Source organism: Carlito syrichta, unplaced genomic scaffold (assembly GCF_000164805.1).
Source record: "Carlito syrichta isolate Samal-C Ts95f unplaced genomic scaffold, Tarsius_syrichta-2.0.1 Scaffold239047, whole genome shotgun sequence".
Lineage (NCBI taxonomy): Eukaryota > Metazoa > Chordata > Mammalia > Primates > Tarsiidae > Carlito > Carlito syrichta.
Window position 1 is genome coordinate 572,674 of NW_007183143.1, and position 22,881 is coordinate 595,554.

General features: G+C 53.9%; 1 protein-coding gene across 1 annotated transcript; it reads right to left on the minus strand.

Moving 5' to 3' along the window:
* Positions 1–1,592: 1,592 nt before the first annotated feature.
* SIRPA (signal regulatory protein alpha) lies at positions 1,593–20,359 on the minus strand (the record flags this gene model as incomplete). Its single annotated transcript, XM_008051860.1, has 6 exons — positions 1,593–4,112; positions 6,461–6,500; positions 14,011–14,035; positions 17,228–17,338; positions 19,160–19,492; positions 20,042–20,359. Coding segments are annotated over 6 exons (1,082 nt in total), but the record flags the coding sequence as incomplete, so codon positions are not given.
* Between the last annotated feature and the right edge of the window lie 2,522 nt (positions 20,360–22,881).

Here is a 22,881-nt window from a genome sequence, read left to right on the forward strand (position 1 = left end):
CCCAGGTGCCGTGTAAAATGGATTCCCAAGTCTCTCTGGCTGGACACACAGTCCATCATCCCCCGCCTTCCCAGGGAATGGAAGGCATTTCTTCACCCACTCAGCCCCGATTCAGGCCTGGAACAGCCCATTCCTGCAAGCAATGCACATATTTCACGGGTTGGGCCCTGGGGGAGGTGGAGAGCTGAACTCAGGCCGAGGGCCAGGAGCTTCCTGAGTTCTGGGTTACAGCCAAGGCCCTGGCCCAGGAGGCAGGTGACCTTTCTGAGCCCTACAGGAGGCTCGCTGGCTCAGGTGGTCCTGGAGCACATGGACCAGGGCAGGGAGCGTAGATGCTCGCGGGGGGACGCGTGGATCTGAGTTCAAGTCTCAACTTAACTGAAGATTCCGTATGAGACTGGCCATGTCACCCCCTTCCAGAGCCTCCTCTTTCCTTCTCTGCAAGATGGGCATAGCCACAGCTAGCTGATAGTTATGAGAATTAAGACGAGGCAGTAAGTACAGTGTAGGGGAAGAGTCAGACTCTCAGGTTTCAAGCCTTGGCTCTGCCATGGGCCACTGAGAAGATGACATCTCTGTGCCTTGGTTTCCTCATCTGTAAAACAGGAAGAATGCAAGTTCCTCCTGTTTCGCGTGGTGGTTGGGAGGATGACATGAGTTAAGAATTAACATAAGTTAATTGCATGAAGCCTTTGGCATGCTACTTCCTCTCATTAGCAATTTCTGTCATTTTGTAGCCAGTGTTCAATGCACGATGTGCCGATTACTGACTCAGTTGTTAGGTCAGACAGCCGAAGCCTGTCAGTAACACCATCCATTAGCTGTGCGACCCCGTAGATGTTACGCCACCTCTCTGAGCCTTGTCTATAAAATGGAGTCAATAACCTTATTGGACTCATGGAGTTATAAAGTTAAAGAAGAATTAATTGATGTAAAATGCTGGCACATCATCACCACGAAATATTATATGAATGCATTAACCTTATGACATAATTATCAAACGGTGGGAGGGTAAGGAAACTAACATTTATCGAGCATCTACTATAAAAACCAGCACTTGACATAAGTCATCAGCAAGGATACCATAGGATGAGTGTCAGACCTCTGCATTTGGGAGAGGAAGGAAATGAGACTCTGGGAAGGTGAGCGGTTGTCCAAGGGCCCACGAGCGGTAGGAGCCAACAAGTTCAGCCGTGCAGGGTTAGGGCTGGATGGAGGGTCCCAACACTTGGCAAGGGCTGCCATGTGCCGAGCATGGGCTCCTCCAACCCCCACGGTAACCCCAGAGGGGGTGCCATTGCCCCTTTTGTGCAGATGAGAAGTCCAACTCCCAGACTTCCTGCAGCTACAGTGTGGCAGGGCCAGAATTCAAACTAGGCTGTCCTCCTGGATTTTGGTCACCACCTTCCACTGGCACCGGATGAGCCAGGGGAAACAGAAGCTATATCTCTAAAACCTGAGCAAGAGGATCACACATCACAGATTGTTCCTGAGCCCAGGGGCCTGATCCCTCCTCTTGCAGGCTCCTGGGGACAGGTTGATAACACGAGGCCTCTGGGGCGCTCACAGAGATGACACCAACACCGGAAGAGGTCATTATTACCCAGAAATCTTTATTACAAAAATATTTTGCAAGCCAAAAAGTTTAAGTTGCAACTATATACAAAACGGGGCCTGTTTTCTTCCCAGCAGTCTTAAAATAAACAACTAAAACCACGCTCTTTCCGCAGAGTTGGCTCGACCTCTTCCTTTTCCTGGGGTTCGATACACAAGGTATGCAGAAGCTCCAGGGTGCCAGGCTGAAGCTAAAGCTATGCATCTTCCTTGGCCTCATTCCCTTATTCCCCCTCCAAGGCTTAAAGTAAAATAAAATCAAAATGGCACCAAGAAAACATTCTTTTAAAACTCTGCATGTGTGTCCGTATGTGAGCATGCCCCGTGTGTGTTTCTGTGTGTGTGTGTACACGTGTGTGCTGTCTCTGGGTGGAAGAGCGGAAGATGAAGGTTCACAAGCCAACCTTTTGGAATTTGGAACGAGCCCACACCAGGTGGCCGGGCCGCTATGGCCTTCAGATGCCACGCGGGAGCGCTGGCGCGTGGGGCTACAGCTGTCCATTGGAGCTGCTGGCTCAGCTCATTCCTACATGTCATCATGTAAAACACCAAGTCCCCGCCTCCCAGGATTTCCAGGAATGGGCAGGATGGTTCAGCCTCTCACTAGCACAGCCTGAGTCAGGCATCCCATGGGCACTGTGGCCAGGGGTCATGGATATCAGCATCTCAGCTCTCAAAGATCAAATCAACTGGGCTTGCCACACCAGCCTTGCGCCTGACTGGAAGGGTGGGGGGAGTCAAAGAGTGGCTGGGTCACAGCATCTGCCCACCCTCCTGGGACAGAGGGACAGACAGTTGGTCAGCCCTGGCTTCATAGCTGTGCCACCATCCTGTTGGCAGTCTTCGACTTATTCTAGTTTTATCCCAATAGGGTCTGAGAGCAGAAATGGAAGAGTCCTCCTTCAAGGATCAGCTCAGGAAGCTGGGACAGGGGCAGCTGCTAAAGGAGTGGGCGGACGGCCAGGCTCAGAGGCCCTACACTTGAGAGTCCCTAAAGTGCTTGTGAGACGTGGCAGGGAGGGGTGTCATTTTCACTCTCCCCGTTTTATGGGAAAGCAGACTGAGGCATTAGGTCTCGACAAGGCTGCACCGCCAGGAGGCAGCCCCGAGAAGCCCCGGGCAGGTGGGACTTACCACAGTGGGGTCACGGAGGCAGCAGTACCAGACATACGGCCTGGCTGAGACGCGGCCACATCAGTCCCTGCGAGAAGGCTAAGTGTCTCCGGGGGGCAGCCGGGCTGATCCTTCTTGCCCATCCTCAGGGCTCTGGGACGTGCAGGAATCAGTCTCTGCTGTAAGAAAATCCCTCCAGGACAACAAACCGTTAAACCTCAGACTTCACAAGACCCAACTAGTACTTCAACACGTGACAGAGAGCCAAGATAACGCTGCTGTTGTTTAAAGAAAAAAAAAACTGAACAAAACACCACAGATCAAGTTTTCTAACACCTCAGTTTCAAGATTGCACGTTTCACATTTCTCAATAATTTACAGGCGTCCACGGCGAGATGGTGCTTAGTGCTAGCTGGAGGGGCAAGCTTGGGTCTAAGCGGGAGAGGTGGGTCCGGGTGGGGCGTCACAGTCAGGCTCCAGGGAGTGGCGGAGGGACCTGAGGAAGTGGAGGGCTTTGTCTCCAGGTCCTTTGGGGGTGTTCCTCGGAGGGTCCCCTCCTCCTCCAGGGCTTCGAGGCTCTTCCGCCCAGGCTGGGGGAGGCCAGGACCGTCGGCCCCCACCTCGCCAAGTCTGGATGCGGGTTCCAGAGTGGTTTTCCAGCTTCTCCATAGATGGGGCAGTTCGAGCTACAGGGAGCATTCCCCCCAAAGCCCCGGTTGGGTGGTGATGGTGGCGGGAGGGGGCGGGACTTGTTCCGCCTCACCCCGGAAGATCAGGCTTCGGAGCACTGGGGAGGCAGCCAAGGGTCTCCACGACCCAGGCGGTGACAGACAGAGGCACAAGAGTTCTTGGACCCCAGGTGGCTCCGGCCAGGTCCCAGGTGGCTTCCCTGGCTGGTCTGGCAACATTAGCCTCTGGAAGCGTGGCAACGTGGGGAGCCGTGGCAGCCCTGGGAGTGCTAGAGAGCCAAGGGGGGTGGGCAGACGAGAACCCCCCCACCGCTGGGTCCCAGAGCCTGTGACCCCCCACCCCTAGCCCTCCGGGAACGGGGCTGGCTGTCCACATCGCGGCTGCTCCCTGTGGGACAAGAAAGCGTGTGAGACGAGCCCTCGAGACCATCGCGGTATGGTTCACTTCCTCTGGACCTGGACGCTGGCATACTCAGAGAAGGACGGCTCGGGCTTGGGGGCCGGCTGCTTGGGGGTCCGGTTGAGGTGGACCATGTCTAGGTCGGCATAGGTGAGGGTGTCCTCCTGCGCGGGTGGGGGGCCGGTCTGGATGCTGGCGTATTCCGTGTGGCTGTTGGGCTCCGCGGCCCGGGGGGCGGGCTTCTTCCCCTTGGGCAAGTTCAGGTCTGCATACGTGATGTCGTTTGTGTCCTGGACCTGGAAGAGATGGAGAGGAGGCCATTCTAGAGCCCCCAGCCCATTCGCCCAAGTCCAGATGCTTGTCTCCTTGGGGCCGTGTGGGCTCGGCTCTGAGTCGGGCTCCCCTGCCTCTTGCCAGCGACCTGCCTCCCACCTCCTCTCTTCCCATCCCCTTCCTCCTCGCCTGGCTTGATGGGTCCTTCTCCTGCCCTGCTTCCACGTCGCTCCACTTTCCCACGTTCCTCCCTCTGCCTAGAGTGTCTGTCCCCCTCCTTGGGTGACAAACCCCAACCTACCCTATACATTTCAGCTCAAGAACCGTCTTATCCTAAGACCCTTCCCTGCCCTCTGCTCCCCAGGGGTTCCAGCTTCCTTCTCTTGCTTCCTCAGCCCAGGTTTCCCTGGCACAGCGCTCAGCACCTAGGACTGTGTCTGGGGGCCTGAGTAGGTGCTGATGTTGGGTGGGTGGGGACATTCACGGACTCGTGTCTGCCACAAATATTCACTAGGCATTTGTTATACAGAAACCAAGGCCAGTACAGGAGCTTGATCCATGTTGACTGACTGACTGACTGACTGAATGAATGAATGGATGAATGAATGGAGTAGATGGCAATGATTACAGCTTTACTCAGGATATAGCTGGGCACTGGGAAACAGAGAATAGGGGCTGTGTGAGAATGAGACCACCGGTTAGCAGGGTGGGAATGGTCCTGGCATTGGATGGCTTGGGTCTGAATCTTGTTTCTATCTGAAGGACTTTGGGTAAGTCACTTGGCCTCCCCGGACCTCACTTTCTCCACTGTAAAGTGGGAATGATAACTGTGTCTATTGCCAGCACTTGGAGCCTGGCGTATACCCAGCACTCGCATTTAATAAATGTCAGCGATCATCAACCGCTCGGCAAACCTGAGCTTCCCATGTGCAAATCTTACCACCTGCCCCCACCACCTCAAAATCGCTGGGCACTGAGGAGGCAGAAATGGCGTGGAACTGCCACCAATCATGACTCCTCATTGGCACCCAGTAACTGCTGACCTCGGGGCTCAGGGCTCACACACACTCCACACACACCACCTCACTTAAGCCTCCCTACAGCCCTGCCTGAGAAGGATTATTTATTGTATCTGACAGGTGAAGAAACGGAGGCCGAGGAAAGTTAAACCCTCTGGTCAAAGTCACCCAGCTGGCAAAGAATCAAAGTCTGCTGGACTCTGCAGCTGTGCTCTCATGACAGCTCCCCTGGCCTGAGCCCCGCACACTCCTGCTCACCGCTGCCTGGGAAGCACGTGTCGACAGTGTGCAACTCCCCGCTCCAGCACAGGCTGGAACCCGGCACTGGGGTCCCAGGCACTATGGCCAACAGGGCTGCGACTGTCTTGCTCCCTGGCTGGGACCTGGCACACGGTGAATGCTCAGTAAGTCTTTGCTAACTGAAATCCGTACAGATTTCCATGAGTAAGTCTTTTCCCCCAGAGACTCCAGATGGAAATCCAGAGGTAAAATGCCTGAGGGAAGGCCTCCCTCTCTGGTGACTGGAAATAGTTTTGTTTTCTCTAATTACAACCCAAGCTTGGGCCTGGGGTTGCTGGGGGCCTGGGGCTCAGAAGAGCAGGCGGAGGTGTTTTGGCTTACAAATGCCACGCCTTTCACCAGCCTGACTCCTTCAACAGAGGACATCTAAAACGATGACAACCGCCTTGGAAACTTCAAGGGCAGCCGGCGCTCCCCTGTTCTGGGTTCAGAGCAGGGCCTGTCTCATTACATGACGCTGAGGAGCCCACCGCCTCCAAGGTCCGACAGTGTCAGCTGGCAACAAGCAGGGCAAGGCTTCTCAGAAACCATGCTGCCTGCAAAATTGCCTCAGTGATGTTGACCAGAAACCGCCAGTTCGAGGGAGTGTGTCCTTGTGTGAGGACACAGGGTCCTTCCATCAGCCGCAGCGAGAGAGACCCTGGCAGGCTGTGCTGTATAAGAACCAGGCTGCAAGGTGGAGGTGAGAGTGAGTTGGGGACGGTGCTCCTGGGGAAGGGACCGGTCTGGGCGCACGCATGGAGGCAGGAAAGCTCAATCCACACCTAGAGAGGCTGCAGCCTGCCTCCAGGGCACCTGACATAAACGTGTTGTGAACGGAGGCCCCCAAAGCTGCGCTGTGGGTAGAAGACTCTCCAGGGCGGAGCAGACAGAGAACCAGGCAGAAGACACGGTGGTGGTGGTGGGGGGGATGGGGAAATTAGGAATGCAAGCTCCTCCACCCCTCCCCCCTCCCAAGGAATCTTCATTTAGAACCAGATCTGTCATTCCGGTGGATGCCAGGAAGTCACATTCTGGAGTTTCCCAGGAAGGGCGTCTCACCAAGGACCTACCTGGGCTACTTCTCTGGCGTTCTTCTCTGGCTCATGCAGCCTAAAAAGGAAAGAGACACACCGATAAAAATACCCTCACTATCTCAAGCGCTCATGCAAACGGGTAAGAATAACATTTAGGTTCCACTTCCTACGCGGGCTGTGGACGCGGATGAAGGATTCACAACAGAAACCCAACTGCTTATCAGAAGTGTGGACTCAGGAGCCAATCTCACTAAAAAGGAATTTTAAACAATGCACTTTTTTTTTCCGAGTAGGAGTCTCACTCTTTCACCCAGGCTGGAGTGCAGAGGCATGCTCACGGCCATCACAGCGTCCATCTGTTGGGCTCAGGCGATCCTTCTGCCTCAGCCTTCCAAGTAGATGGAAGCACAGGTACACCACCATGCCCAGCTACTTTTCTTTTTTTTTTTTTTTGAGTAGGAGTCTCACTGTCACCCAGGCCGGAGTGCAGTGGCACGTTCACAGCCACCCCAGCGTCGACCTGCTGGGCTCCAGCAATCCTTCCACCTCAGCCTTCCAAGTAGCTGGAACTACAGGTATGCACTACCACGCCTGGCTAATTTTTTATTTATTGTAGAGACAAGGTCTCGCCAAATTGCCCAGACTGGTCTCGAACCCGTGGGTCGGGCAATCCACTTTTCTCTGCCTCCCAAAGTGCTGGGATTACAGGCTGAGCCACTAAGCCTGGCCCCTTCTGCTTTTATGTATTATAGAGATGAGGGCTTGCCAAATTGCCCAGACTGGTCTCGAACCCTTGGACTTAGGCAATCCTCTCACCTCTGCCTTCCAAAGTGCTGGGATTATAGGTGTGAGTCACCACACCCGGCTTTTGGCTTTTTTTTCCCCTTTAACCTCCTCTGTTGGTAAGGAGCTTTAAAACATTCTCATACTCAGTGCTGGCGAAGGCGTGGCGGAACTAACAGGTGCATTCATGCACTGCTGTGGGGAGAGAGGGACCCACACAGCCCTTCTGGGGACCAGCTGGCAAAGGCAAGAGCAGGGAAGGTGTCCTCATCTTTTGACTCATAATTGCACTTTTTTGAGAGAAATTCAAAATATAGAAAGAGCTTTAAACATGAAGGCATTTGTCAAGGGCGGGATGGGGGAGGGAGGTTTCCATCTTAAGGGTTCTGCCAGTTGGGACTGGGTAAGGAAATTAGGATAAATCCACAGATAAAGATTTAAAAGGTTTATGAGGAGAGTTATTTTTTTTTAAATTACAAATGCTTACATTAAAGTGATAAGTGAAAAAAGCAAAATTCTCTGTGGGATTATCTCAATTATGAAAAACGCGTGGATAACATGCTGGAAGGAAACACAGCAAAATGCTAACTGCGTTGGTCTTTGCGTGGGATTTTTCTCTCCATTTCAGTTTCCCACATCCTCCAAATGTTCAATATTAAAAACATCTAAGTATTATCATTAAAAAAAGAAAGGGGCTAGGCCAAGATGTCCCAGTTAATCAAAGAAGTTGTTCATGCACTTGATTCGGTAATTGGAGGCCAGGGTTTGGCTGGCTAGAGGATCAAGGTCAAGGTGATGAGTGCATGGGAGCCCTGGGTTCAGTGGGAACTGTGTAAATCCTCAGGCCGGCAGCTCTGGGGATGTTAGCCGGGCTCATGTCAGAATGAGCAGTGGGGCATGGCAGCAGGGTTATTCATGGGCTTGGCATGAGTGGTTGGCTCCAAAAGCGCTTCTGGGGCATGACAAGCCCCACGTGGCCACAGAAACAGCCCTCCAGGAGTGGGGACGTGTCTGAGGGAAGCCCTGGCAGGTCTGTCCCACTCCATGGGCGTTCAGCCATCCTGGGGCTCCCCACTGGCTGTCTGGTTCGAGTCCAACTCCTCCCCCTGCTCAGAGGCCCATGTGGTCTAGCGTGCTGAAGCCCCCAGGCTCATTCGTATCCATCCACTAAATATTTCAGCAGGCCACCTGGTGCTACATAACTTTATGTTTCAACTACAGCCTTGATGACCCCCCTCGACCACTTTTCTCTTGGTTAACTCTTGCATGTCTCTCCCTCAAGCCCCAACTGTGGTGTCACCTCCTTGGGAAGGCTACTCTCTGACAGTGCTGGAATGGCTGGGCGGCCCTTCCCTGACAATCACACACCTCCTTTCACAGCTGCCTATCTGGGTTCCACCACTGTCTGTCTCTCTGTATGCCATGCTTCCTCATCACATGGGTACAGGTGCTCAAAAAGTGACTTGGCACACCACCAGGCAGACTGCTCCAGGGCCTTTGCACACTCAGTCCTTCCTGCTTTTTCATCGTGCTTCGCCCCTTCTCTTCCCTCAGATGCTAAACAGCCCTTTCTCGGGGAAACCTTCACTGAACCCCCAAACTCCAGTATTAAAACATCGGGCTCCTCTCTGTCTTTTTTTTTTTTTTTTTGACTCGAGTCTCACTGGCACACAGGCTGGAGTGCAGTGGCATACTCACAACAACCGAGGCCTCCATCTGCTGGTCTCAGGCGATCCTTCCGCCTCAGCTTTCCAAGTAGCTGGAACCACAGGTGCTCCCCACCATGCCCAGCTCATTTTTAAAATTTATTGTAGAGATGAGGTCTTGCCAAGTTGCCCAGGCTGGTCTCGAACCCCTGGGCTCAGGCAATCCTCTCGCCTCTGCCTCCCAAAGTGCTGGGATGGCAGGCATGAGCCACTGCACCCGGTTGGGCTCCTCTCTTTCAAAGCAATTTCAAGTGGAGCCACTACCTGACTTTCTGTGCCCGTCTCTCCCTGGTCTTTCCTGCCGTGCTCATCATGCCCTCGGTCTAGAGGCGTGGGAGTCACCCTGACTCTTCTCTCTCCTCCTCTACAACCTTCATTTCTGCTCCAAGGCTCGCCTGCTCCATCTCCAAAATATCCAGCACACCCAGCCCCTCTGTCAGTCATCTCCAGCTCCCCAGACTCCTGGAGAGCCTCCTGTCCCATCTCCTTGCCTCTCTTCCTGCCCCTCTGCATGCCATTCTTCACATTTAAAACACAGACAATGTCACCTGCTTTTCTGCTCAACCTCACCGCCTGGTGACATCCACCTTCTGACATCCATCTTCGGATATCACCTGGTGAGGCCCCACCCTCTCCCAGCCCCTCCAGCACTCTTCCCCCCTCTCTGCCCCAGCTACCCTGGCCTCCTCCACGTTCCACGAATAAGTCCAACTGTCTTGCCTCAGGGTCCCTCTCTTTGGTATCCGCTGGCTCCAGATAGCCCGCGGCTGGAGCCTTCTCATCCTTGCCTATCTGCTAAATGGCACCTCCTCAGAAAGCCCCCCTTCTAGCCCTACCGTCCACCTCCCTGCTCTGCTCCCTCCAATACGTGGCTTTATTTTATCCAGTCAGCCCCTGCAGCACATTGCTTATTAACCTTCCGGTTTGTCTGGTGACCTGTCTCCCCAGAGGACCATGAGCACTTCGTGGGGAGGGACCAGGCTGGTCTCATTCACCGCCAAAGTCCCAACATCCAGTCCTGGGCCTGCATATTGTCAGCGGTCCATAGATATTTGCTGAATGAATGAATGAATCTTTCTCATTGGCTCACAAGGGCCACGAGACCAGGGCTGTGTCTCTTCTGTCCCCCTTCAGAACCCCCGGCTCAAGGCCTGACACTGAGCTGCGCTCAGTCCAGATGAATAAATGAAAAAGTCAGGGAAGCCCTGAATATTCCAAGAATAAACGCAGTGAATGTCTGACAAGCACACAAACGGCCGATCGAATGAACCCCAGTGCCCAATTAAGGGAGCAGAGACGCATTTCTCTTCTCGTCTGAGCCGGGAAGATTATAGACGATGTTCCGTCTGCACATTCCTAACCCCAGGAGTTAGAAAGAGCCAATCCCTCTGCTGGTCCTGCAGACCCAAGAGCCCTTTGAGCTCAAAGCGGCACCTCCCCCTCGCTGCCTCCCCGAGGTGCTGCCCGCACCAGCGTCCTCTGGAAAGCGTCTGATCCCAGCAAGCCAGAGCCGAAGCTGGCCACAGCACGGGGAACCACCAGCACCACTCACCAGCTATTGCTTTGGTTTAGAGAGATGAAAGCGAGGAAGTGATCTCATGGCTCCCTTGGTAGACACAGGAAAAATTAAAAAAACAAGCAGAAAATGGTTGGCTTCTCTGGGGAAGTGACTGGCGGCAGGGAGCACGAGATCGGGACAAGGAGAGCCAGCTTTAGTGCCAGGGAAACCAAGGCTGGGGTCATGGTTCCAAGCACCAGCTTTAGTGCTGGGGACACCGAGGCCAGGGTCATAGTTCCCATCCTCACTAGCTGCAGGAGCCTGGGAATGTCATGTGAATTCTCTGAGCCTCAATTTCCTCAACTGTAAGACAGGGACAATAATAACCTTCCAGAACAGGGGTTCTCAGAATGTGACTTGGGAGTAAGAGCCTCAGCACCACCTGAGAACTTGCTAGAAAGACAAATGTGAATCGGGGCTTCAGGGGCGAGGCCTGGCAGTCTGATTTGACAAGCCCTCTAGGGCCTGCTGCACACCCAACTTCAAGAACCACCATTCTGTAACACAGGGCTAGTGATAAATCATAGGGTTTTTGCAAAAATTAAAATCACAAATGAGCTAGTATATGTAAAGGCACAGACAGGCCAGGAGCTTAGTAAGTGCTCAATAAATGGTAGCTGCCACAAATGCTGTCATTATGATTATGGACAATGTTCTTTTCTTCCAGAAGCTCACTGTCTAATTGGGGAGGTAGGACAAATAAACAATAATAACAAGAACAAAACAAAACAGAAATTCTTCTAGATTTGGGGCTGCATCGTGGCTGAGAGGAAGCATTTTAGGGATTCAGAGAAGGAAGAGACTGGGAGTGCTGCAGGGGCTTGGGTGGCATTTGTTCATTTGTTCACTCACCAAACCTCTACCGAGCACCTGTCCCACTCCAGGCACGGTGCCAAGTGCCTGGCTCTCAGCAGCTACGAGCAGTGAACCTTAAGAATGTGGGTTCGAGATCCGCCTGGGCAACTTGGCGAGACCTCATCTCTACAATAAATCAAAATGAGCTGGGCATGGTAGTGCACGCCTGTAGTTCCAGCTACTCGGAAGGCTGAGGCGGAAGGATCGCCGGAGCCCAGCAGGTCGAGGCTGCGGTGGCTGGGAGCGGCCACTGCACTCCAGTCGAGGTGACAGAGTGAGACTCCAACTTAAAAAAAAAGAACGTGGGTTCTGCCCTCAGGAGGCTGGGTTTTAGAGTGGCGGCAAGTGCAGAGATGCCTTGGGGAATCAATGAGGGGCACCAGGAGGGCTCACAGGAAGCCCCTGGCCCTGGAGGAAGCAATGCCCTTGCTGAGCTTAGGAGGAAGAGCAGAAGGTGACCAGATGAAAGAAAGGGGCCCCTCCAGCTACTGTGATGCACAACTCCAGGGGGTGCTGTTTGCAGAGCCCAATGTGCTGGCTGTTCCTGGGGCTGTGGGACCTGAGGGTGCATGAGCAGGGGCGGGGAAGCACATCCTGGGAGAGGCCAGAGTGCAGGGGTGAGGAGGAGGGCAAGGGTCCAGGGTTGGAGGTTGGGGAGAAGAGGACACAGTGTAGCTGAGCCACCAAATGTGAGGACAGGGGTGGCTCAAAGTGACACTGTTCAAACCACCGGGGCTGGACTACAAGGGGCACTGAGAGCTTCAGGAGGGCACCTGGACTTTATCTGAGGGCCACACGAGCCCCCAAAGGTCTTTTGGCAAAATTGGAAATGAGTCTTGCCCTGGGGAAAGCACACACTCGGCATGGGGGTGTGACAGGCACAGGCATGGCAACAGGAAAGCATGTGACCCTGGGGGACAGCAAAGAGCCTGGCTCTGCTGGAGATGGGGCTCTGCTGGTTCTGGGCAGGAGGAGGCTGGGAGGACAGGCAGGACCGAGAGGAGGCCGGAAGGCTGGGCAGGGCTGAGGGGAAGCTGCCTGTGTAGGGCACAGGAGAAAACAAGGCTTTCTGCCAGTAGCACCTCACTCACGCTGCTGGGCAGAAGAGGAGCCCGAAGCCTCCCAGAGCCCCCTGCAGCAGGAGAGACGCTCCTGCCATGAGTATTTGGCCCTCATCCCATCTCTTGTGCCCCCCTACTCATGACAGCACCCCTGCCTGCCTTGAGGCAGTCCTCGACCCTACAGCGGATTCGTCAGCAAGTCCTCTTGGCTCTACCTTCAAGATACACCCAGAATCTGACCTCTTCTTGGCCCACTCGCCCTTTGGCCCAGGCCACCCATCCCCTCCTGCCTGAATGGCTACAGCAGCCCCCGCGCCATTCTCTCTGCCTCCACCCTTACCTCCTACAGCCCGGGCTCCACACACAGTCAGGGTAACACTTCTCAGACAAAAGTCAGATCATGTCCTTCCTATGCACTTCACCCCACTGGGAGTAAAACCCTGAGTCCACCCAACAGCCACAGGCCTAGGCCCACTGGCCCTACCCCAGACCCTCATTCCTGCTCTGTGATTCTAAAATCATGAAAGCTCTAAAAAAAAAAATCGAAAGATTGGTTCAATGCATTTAGTCACAAAACCAGACCGGAACCAACATGAGGCTATGTGTTTATCACCTGAGCATGGATGTCCACACATAGCCTTGGCAGATCACGAAGTGCCGCCCCCTCTCTGCTGGGGTGAGATCAGAGACCTTCCTAGAAGCTGAAGAGGTCTTTTTGCTGGAAGGTTCCTGACACATCCGGCTGCAGGGCTTCTGTGAAGGTCCCAGGACCTCATCACCCTGAGCACGTCCCCTGCCCTCCCTCTGGCCCAGCACATGGGCCTCCTCCATTCATCCCACGTGGCCCAGCTCAGGGCCTGTGCCCTGCCTCTCTCTGGCCCGGAAGCTCCTCCGTCACAGCTCCCTAGCTTTGGGGCTCTGCTCACATCCCATCTCTGGAGGCGGCCCTTCCTCTGCCCAAGACAGCCCCCCCCAACTCATCTCCATCCCCTTCCTGGGCAAGCATCACCGCCACCTGGCATGACGTTATGGGTCATTTCACTTTCATACTGTTGCCTGCGTCCCTCACTGGCGTCTGGACCCCACGAAGGCCTGAGTCACCAGCTGACCTCACCAGCTGGCCTAGAATGGGGCTGGCACACAGTAGGGACTCCGGGCCCCACAAACGTGGATCAGCAACCTGACATACCATCTGGGATGTAACGTCACTGCCTGAGCCTCTGACCAGGCCACGAGCCTCAGGAGGGCACAGATTCCATCCTGCTCACCTCGGCGCCCCCAGGGCTGCGGCATGCCAAGGAACTCAGTAAATATTTACTAGACTAAAGGAACAGCTCGGACCTGGGAAGGATGCAGCGGGGCAGCGTGCAGGATGTCCCTGAGGACAGAAGGCTCAGAAGGGCCCTTCTATAGTCCAGGTGGGACTGGTTAAGGGCCTCGCTGTCTGGGAGCCCCATCTGGGAGAATAATTAAAAGCAACATGTCCCGGCATGAGGAGGTTACAATGCAAAGAAACAGCATGAGAGTGAGGGTCAGTGGGCATGGATTACACACTGCATTTTCGGGGCTGTCAAACAACCAGACACCAACTGCAAGAGCTTCCTGGACCAACGATGCACTCACCTTGTAGAAGAAGTGGAACCCTTGGCTGAAAGAGACAGAAACAAAAGCCAGTTATTTAACTAGAACAATTTTCTTATGAAACATTTTAAGGGAGCAAAGGCTTGCCTCCAGACAATGGGAGACATTACTGAGAACATATCCTCCAGGCCCACCCAGTGGGTAGCGCATGCCCTCCCATCGGGATGCCACGAGGGAGTGAGCCAGGCCTACCCGCTTTCCCACATCCCTGCGTTGCCAGGGTTTCAAAGCAGCCTTCGGCCTGGGAGGAGCCGACTGCCTGACCTCCGTCGGGTCTCACCTACATTCACCCACCAACCCCAGTGGAGCCCTTCGCTGCTGGAGAGCAGGGTCCGGTAGGGCTGTGAGCTGGGGCTCAGATGTGAAGCCCAGGTCTGTTACCCACTCGCTCGCTGTGTGCCCCCGGATGGGTCACACCCCTTCTCTGAGCTTCAGTAACTTGCAGGGTTGGGCTGGGCATCCATTTATTTACAAGTCACCACTTTCCAAGAAAAAAATATCTTGGCAGGAAACAAATTGTCCATCTGGGTCAGGCCCAGAGGTTAAAATCTGTGATACGGGGCAACCGCAGAGCAGCCTCAGGGGTTCAGCAGCCGTCAGATTCCCCTTTTGCTGGGAAATCACAATTAAGAAGCACCATGCGCGCCCAAATGCCACACAACAAGTCAGAGGTTGTCATGATGCAAGAATCCTCACTGCCAGGTTAGCGTTTGGTGCCCAGGCAGGGGTTGGATATTTAGGAGCGCCAGTGTCCGTGGGAGCTGCCTCTCAGCTCAGCTCTCAGCGTGGAGGCTGAATCAGGTTGCAAAGAGCTAGATATACCAAGAATCCAGTTGACAGGACACCAAGTGCTCTCATCTCACACCAAAACTCTGGGTGATCCACAGTTCACACAGCTGTGAAGTGGCTGGGTTGAAATCGGGACATCTCACCGTGAGAGCTGTGAGGTGGAGGACGGGCAGGCCCCGAGGGCCTGATGAGGACTAAGGGGTGTCCCACTAGGCTGGAGGGAGGTGATGTGCAGGGTGGTCCCTGGGTCTGAATCCTGACCCCACCACCCACCAGCTGTGGGGCAAGTTCTTTTTGTTTTTGTTTTTGTTTTGAGTTGGAGTCTCACTCCGTCACCCAGACTGGAGGGCAGTGGCATGCTCCCGGCCACTGCAGCCTCGACCTGCTGGGCTCTGGCGATCCTTCCGCCTCAGCCTTCCAAGTAGCTGGAACTACAGGCACATGCTACCATGCCCAGCTAATTTTTTTATTTATTGTAGAGACGAGGTCTTGCCAAGTTGCCCAGGTGGGTCTCAAACATGCAGGCTCAGGTAATCCACTCACCTCGGCCTCCCAAAGTGCTGGGATTACAGGCTGAGCCACCGAGCCTGGCCAAGGGGCAAGTTTTATAACATCTTCATGTCTCAGTCTCCTCATCTGTAAAATGGGGTGATACCACCCCCGAGGTCTGTGGTGAGGACTGACTGTGCCCTGTGGGCACTGCCTGGCTTATTGCCAAGTGGGCGCCTGTTGTCCCTGCCACTGCAGCCGATGTCGGAGCTGGGCTCTGCACACAGCCCCACACTCAGGTTGTGGGAGGCTGGGCAGCTTTCACGAGCACCCGCAGCTCTCCATGCCTCACCCAACCCCACAGTAATGAGCTCACATTTGCCAGGAGCCCGGCATGGTGTCTGGGGCTGAGACTCAGGAAGGAGGGCTGGGATTTCACTAATGGTCACTGTGAATGCTCCATCCACGGGGTGGCTTGCCACCCTTGGGGGGGCATGTCCTTCCTGGGTGGGGTCTCCAAGAACTTCAGGGGACCCATCGGGCAGGGTTCCCGGTGGGACACCTTGTAGGCTCTGGAGAGGCAGAGTGGACTCCACCTTCTTGGATGGGAGCTTGAGGCTCAGCCAGCATCAAAGAGCACAGAATCCTTCCACCAGCCCGGGAGGGAGGGACACTTGGTGGGCAAAAGTGGAGGAGGTACAGAGGGAATGTGTGACTGACGCACAAAACAGCCATTGAGCTCTGCTGGGCATGCGGCCACAGAAGGGCAGCACTTGGCACTTCACAGGCGGTGGCTCGTGGTGGGTCACAACAGCATTTTTAACAGGAAACAGAACAGAATATGACAAAAAGGACACATCAGAGTTTTAACTTCAAATATAAAGGGGTGTGCTTCTCTGTGTTGGGTTCAGACGTGAAATGAAATACATTTGTATTTCTATTGCTTTGTAGTAAGAATACGTTTCAGAAATACCAGCTTCAAGTCACCAAACAGCAAACATGCATTCATTGAGCCCCTAGAACCTGTCGAACTTGTTATGTCACATGAGCTCATTTGGTTCTTGTAAATATGCTCCAAGATAAGTGTTGTTGGAGCCATTTTACAGATGAGGAAGCTGAGGCCCACGGAGGCCAAGCTGATTGTTTAGAGTATACAACAAGGGTCTGGAACCCTGCTTTGCTTGATTTCAAAGTAAGAGTCCTTGCCACCACAACGACAGATACTCCCCGGGCATGCACAGCCATACACGATGCATCACACAGTCACGGGGAAGATGTGTCCTTGAACCTGTGTCCTCCTGCTGTGCGGTCAAAGTTATGCTACCTTCCCCCGTGAGGGGGCTTTCAGGGAGGTGGTTCGTGTTTCTGGCTCACATTCAATACTGATCGCAAGAGCCGACACTGATTAAGCATTTGCTGTGTGCCCGGCACTTTCCCAGTCTGAGGCCCTCAATCCCCTATCCTTGCAGGAGGTGGTGTTTTAACCCCATTCCCTGTGGCTGCTCATCCAGGGTTGGACACTGAGCCTGGACATGGAAGAGGAAAGCAGAAGTTTGCCAGGCGGCTCCTGGAGAGTACAGTTTCTTCCCCGAGACATGAACGAAGAATCCCCACAGTCCCTTTCGCCACCCTGGCAGCCCCCTGCTTCCTCGTCAGTCATGGCTCCATAAAGACACGGGACCTGGGGCAGTGGTGACCATCTTGTAACCAAGAGGGAAAGACCGTGGAGTGACCTGCCCAGATTCCAACATGGTGAAGCTGCAGCTGCAGTCCCCAAACTCCACCCTGATCGGGATTTCTTTCTCCTGGAAATCCCAGATGTCCTTAGGGTTTAAGTTACTTAACCCTAAGTACCTAGTGGCTGTGCCCCTGAGGACAGTCCAGAGAACAGTCTTAGGGAGGGAGACAAGAATGCACCTACCTTTCTTCTGTCTGACACGGAGGAGGTAGAGGACTGCCATCAGCAGGGCCACCAGCAAGGCGCATACCACGCCCACCACAACATAGATGCTCCAAGTGTTTCCATTGTTGCCTACGGACCACACGGGACAGAGACTCACAGATGCTGGTTAAAATCAGACAAGACCCAGCCCACGGCCGCCCTCCATCACTAAGCTGGCATTGCTGACTGAGAACGTCTGATCCTAGGCCACACAGGCACATGCACAGATCTGCACACACCTGCCCACGAGGTTCGGCCATGAAAACCATGCAGAAGTACTAGGAAAACAGTGGCTACTGACAGCCTTGGAGGAACCCCAGCTGCAGCATGTGGGCAGAAATCTCACTCCTAAGGAACAGAAACATGCTCCTTCTCATGGGAGGGAATCACAGCGCAGCCACAAGGGTGGCCCAGATCCACCTGAAACTCTGAATCAGCAACTGGGAGATGGGGCTGTGGGAAATGGCAGACATGCCGGCCAGTTCTCGGCTCTGCAGAGCTCAGGGGCTGACCTCGGATCTGTGCTTGGGACCTGGGCCATGCACACGGGCTCAGGTGTTGGCATAGGAACTCCGAGCCAGGACACTTGTGATGGAGACAAGGCCTGGCTGGCCCAGGACACAGGCAGGGGCCCTACACTAGGGCAGGTAGTCAGGAACAGGGCTCTGAGCCACAGAAACACAGGTTCAGTGAGCACCCCGACTGGTCGTGTGGCCTTAAGCAAGCGATTTAAACCTCCGTCTACACCGTGGCTTCCTCTTCCATTACTGGGGCCAGTAGTGACCTCATTGGACAGCTCCGAGGATGACCTAATGAACCAACCAATCAACAGATTCTTTCAACTGCTCTACAAATATCTGCTGAGTGCCAAGTCCCGAAGCCACTATGCTGAACAACACAGTCAGTCATGGCCCCGACCAGCTGAGATTCTGCGCTGAGGGGTCACAAAACTCACCTCCTTCAATACTGCGGTGAGACAGTACAGGCCCAGAGAGAGGCACTGACTGAAGGCCACACAGTGAGCCCGTGTCAGAGCTAGAGTGGAAAGCCACACACCCTGGCTCCCAACACATCCTATGAAAATCTGGCACCTGTGAAACCAAAGGGCCACTTGGACATGGCCCCCCAAGGCTTCCACAGAGCTTTCCTGAAGGGATATGAAGGAAAGCAATGGCCTCTATACTCAGCCATCCAAGGGTTTCTACTACGTACAAAGCATCAGCCATGTAGATGGCAGGTGACAGGACATCCCACAGTGGCCCTAAAATGCCAGCTAGGTGCTGTCACTTGAAGATAGAAGAGAGCTACACCAGCAGCACGTTGGAGGGGCTGAGAAAGATGTTGTACTCTTGACACTCTCGTATTCTCAGGAGAGTGGCAGTGCTGTCTCCCCTCACGTGAGAACGCCCTTTGTCACACGTGGGCCAGAACATGCACAAGGATGTTCACTGCGGCACTGCCTGTCTCAAGACAAGCTGCCAACATCCTGAATGTCCCACACCCGCTCTCAGCAGGGAGACTTGCGAAAGCAGCCAGGGAGACCAGGCAGAGGCCAGAAAGAGCTGGGGGGCAAGGGGTGCTGACAAGGAAACAGGAACACACAACAGTCCAAGTGTCCTGCCTTGGGAAAGGCCCAAGGCAGGACACTGTGAACCGATGATGGTTCCTGCTCTCTTCCTCCTTTCATATATATTTATGCCAAAAGATCTATCATGATATGAACCAGACTCTACCAGTGGTGACTCTTGGAGTACGGGATTTGGGGGAATGGAGCTGACTTAAAAATTCTACTTTATATATATATTTCCAGATTAGTTTATAATAAGCATAAATTACTACTTTTATCATTTAAAAAGGATAACATAGTGATAAACCGGTACAAGAGCTGGGCCAGCTTGAATGGGGCCTCACCAGGGGTAGCCTCTGTGCCCGGCTCCCTCTGGTGGGCTGAGACCTCCAGGGCATGGCTGCTGCTGATCGCTGGCTGCCCGTCATGCTCCACCTGGCAGGTGAGCACCACATCATCCCTGTGGGTGGATGAGTTGACCAGGAGCCAGCTGGTCCAGTTGTAGGTGCCATCCTTGTTCTCTGCGAGGGTTGAGGCTGTTTCTGTCCGGGACACGTTTCCATTCTCCAACCATGTCAGTTGGAGGCTGCGAGGGTAGAACTTCTTCACCAGGCAGGTGACGTTCACCTGGTTCCCGGCTCTCACGGGCTGCTGGGTAACCTCCACGGTGGGCGGAACTGAAACAGCACAGGGCAGAAACTCTGACCTGACGGCACAGACAGACCACAGAGGAGGGCTCTGTAGTGTGGCTCCCACCACCATGGCAAGGGCATCACTACCGGACAGTGCTAGGCATGCAGCAGGCATTCAGACATTGAGGGAACTCTGCACACAGCAGGTGCTCAAGGACTGGCAGCTCCTGTCAGGACAATAATGACTGAAATCAACGAGTACAACCCACGGCATGCAGTTGAAATGTCATAAATTTAGCAAAATAAGTGAAATTGCCAAGCACACGGGTCTTGGCTTATTGAGGTGCTCACTAACTATAATCGCTCCAGGTAAAATAAATGAAACTACTAGCACAGTGCTTGGCACGTGGTGGGTGGTCACCTGGCAGCTGCCATTAAAATGATCGTAGGTGATGGGCACATCTAGGGGCATGGAAGGTGGGCAGAACAGTTAGAAATTAGATTCCAGTCAATTCAACCGCTGGAGAAAAAGATAGGGGAGGTGGGCGGGGGGGGAGCTTGGCACAGGGTGGACCAGGTGTCAGTGTCCTCTACCTCGGATGGCCTCAGACAAGTTGGCAGTCCCACGAAGCCGGCTCCCCTGCAAGGTGACGTGAGCCACCTCGCAGATGACCTGAGAGTGGACGTCCCCGGGGGCCAGCACCACCCTGGCTGTGCTGTTGATGCTGTAGGAGACACTTTTTTCTGCGGGCTTCACGCTGGTCTTGACGTCGGAGAGTGCATTCCCATTTTTGAACCATTTCAGGGTGATGTTCCGGGGGGAGAAGCCGTGAGACTCGCAGGTGAAGGTCACCGTGTGATGAGGTGTGGCCCTCACTGCAGGGCCCGATACCACGGGGGCAGAGGGCTTGGCTACAAAAGGAGCGTTGACAGAAAGGAGACATGACTGCCATGACCACCGCTAACAAGAAGCGTGTGACACTGTCAGGAACCTTCATGATTAGTTTAAACCCTTTCTGATAACACCGGCGGGGGGAGTCCTTATCCTCACTTTACAGAGCAGGACACAAAGGCTCTCAGTGGTGATAGACCAGCCCAAGGTCAGATATTGAGTGGGACAAGGCCTGAGGGAACTCCAGGTCTGAGTTCAAAGTCCTCTGTGCACAGGGTGATTCCACCAGTGTGGGCCAGGATCAGAATTACTGATTGGTGTCACCCTTGGTATTGATTATTCTTAGCTGACCTCCCCTGGGTACCCTGCCATCCTCAGAGAGGGCGTGGATAGAAGTCAGTGCAGGGACAAGAGGCAAAGTGACACCACCATGACCGCTGGACCAGGCTGGCACTTCCCCTGGGGGGGGGAAGGTGGCCTGGCACTTCCAGCTCCTCATCTGTAAATGGGACAGTGGTATTCCTCCTTCCCGGGGGCAGCAAGAAATAAATGAGGCGATGGAAGCAGTTGTGCTTTGGATCAAGCACAGACGATGCTTCAGAAAACTAAGCGAACACAGATCTGTCTCCCAGACTATGTTCACGCCCAGAGCTCTCCCTCAGGTACTTATGAGTTTCCTCCATGTTTCTCATTCTTTCCACAAATGTTTCAGAAGGGTCTAATATGTGTCAAGTGCTAAATTTGAAAAGAAGGGAAGTTTTTCTCTATCGAGGGTCTTCTTTTGGAGTGAAAACAGAGATTCCCAAGTGCTGAGAAAGCCACAGTGGTCGATTTCTTAATTGTTAATTAATTGTAAGAGCCACAGATGCAGGCCATCTAAGCAGGCAGAAGCACTTCCTGGGTCCAGAGAGCCCCCAGATGGGAGTGTCAGAGCAACGGGGCCGTTTCTCCCAGTAGATGAGACCCAGAGGGTCTCCAAACTGCTCATGATTACCCTGCACCTTCTATGGCAGTCACGCATCACATATACTTGAATTGTTGATATTAACTTGCTCCCTAACATCTGGATAACATTTTGAGGGCACAGTCAGGAGGGTGGCAACTGAAGAAGTCAAGTCATCATGACACTAGCCACAAGAAAGTCTCTAGCGGGGCAAATTTTCATTGAGGGCTTCTTGGGAACCTGTGCTGGCTGCTCCCTCTGTGCCCCTCAGCTACGGATGTCCAGTCCAGCCCCATGAGGGGGTCCCCATACGAGCTCCTTAATACAACGAGGCTCAGAGAGGAGCCTGGCTGGCCAAAGGACTTAAGTGGATAAACACCCCACCCTGGTAAGAAGAGGGAGGAGAAATACAAACACAGAGCCTGGCACATAGTCGGTCTTGATAAATAACCCACGACTGTCATCAGGGGATTTGGTCATTACTGGTCTTGCTACTGCACATTTATTCTCTGGGCTGTAAGAAGGCAGAGCAAAGCACAGGGAAACTCCAGGAAAAGTCTAAAGCCCCGCCGCCGCAGCTGCCTCGACAAACCCAAATGATAAAAGGAGCAGAAACCACCAAATGCTGACCCTCTCCCCTTTTCTCAACAATCCCCTAGAAAACCAGTGTGGGGAACCGGCTCTCAAAATACAGATAAGATCACAGTGGTTCCCTCAAGGGACCTATTACAGAAACTGGAAGCTTTTGGAAGGTGGATGGAACAAAGTCCTCAGGGACATCTAGGTATGTCGAGGCAGAGAGGGTTCTGGGGTAAAGGAATGAGGATTTGCTGGTATTCCAGCGACTGTTTAGAATCAAACAGCGACTGTTTAGAATCAAACACGTTTTAAGATGTGAAGGTTCCCCAGCACAGAGGATCTGAGCAGGGCTCTGTATGGGCCGCCCACCTCGGGCCCTGAGCCTGCTCCGTGGGAGGGTCCTGGCCAGGCCACTGGGCCTCCTGAGATGTCCCCAGCACATGCTGTTCTGAAGCACCCACACCCAGAAGGGCTGTTCTCAAAGCCTGACACCACGGGCACCAGTTTTCCTACAGGGAAAAAAAGCAACTTATCCTCTGTAGCCTTACAGCATCTGTGTTGGGAGTTCTCAGCCCCGGCTGTCTGTCAAGATCTTCTGGAGGCATTAGAAACCTCAGATGCCCAGGCCCATGCCAGAACAATCAAAACCGCGCTTCTAGGGTGGAGCCTGGGTCTGGGATTTATTTCAAAGTCTACCATGCTCTTCTCATGAGCAGCCAAGGTTGAAGTTCACCCAATCCACCCTCAATCCCATTTATACCTGAGGCCTGCAGGAGAACTGACCGAGGTCATGTGCGCTCGTCACAGCCCAGTTCCCACGGAATGACCATCTACCGAAAGCCAAGTGCTACTCTAAAGCTTTAGTGATTTCACTCATTCAGTCCCTACCTCTGCTCTGTGTGGTTGGGTTATCCGCAACAGGTGAGGACGCCGAGGCCCACTGTGGTAGAGTGTCTTATCTGATGTCACAGAGCTGGGAGGTGGCAGAGTGGGGAAGTGGCCTGGGCAGTAGGACTCTGA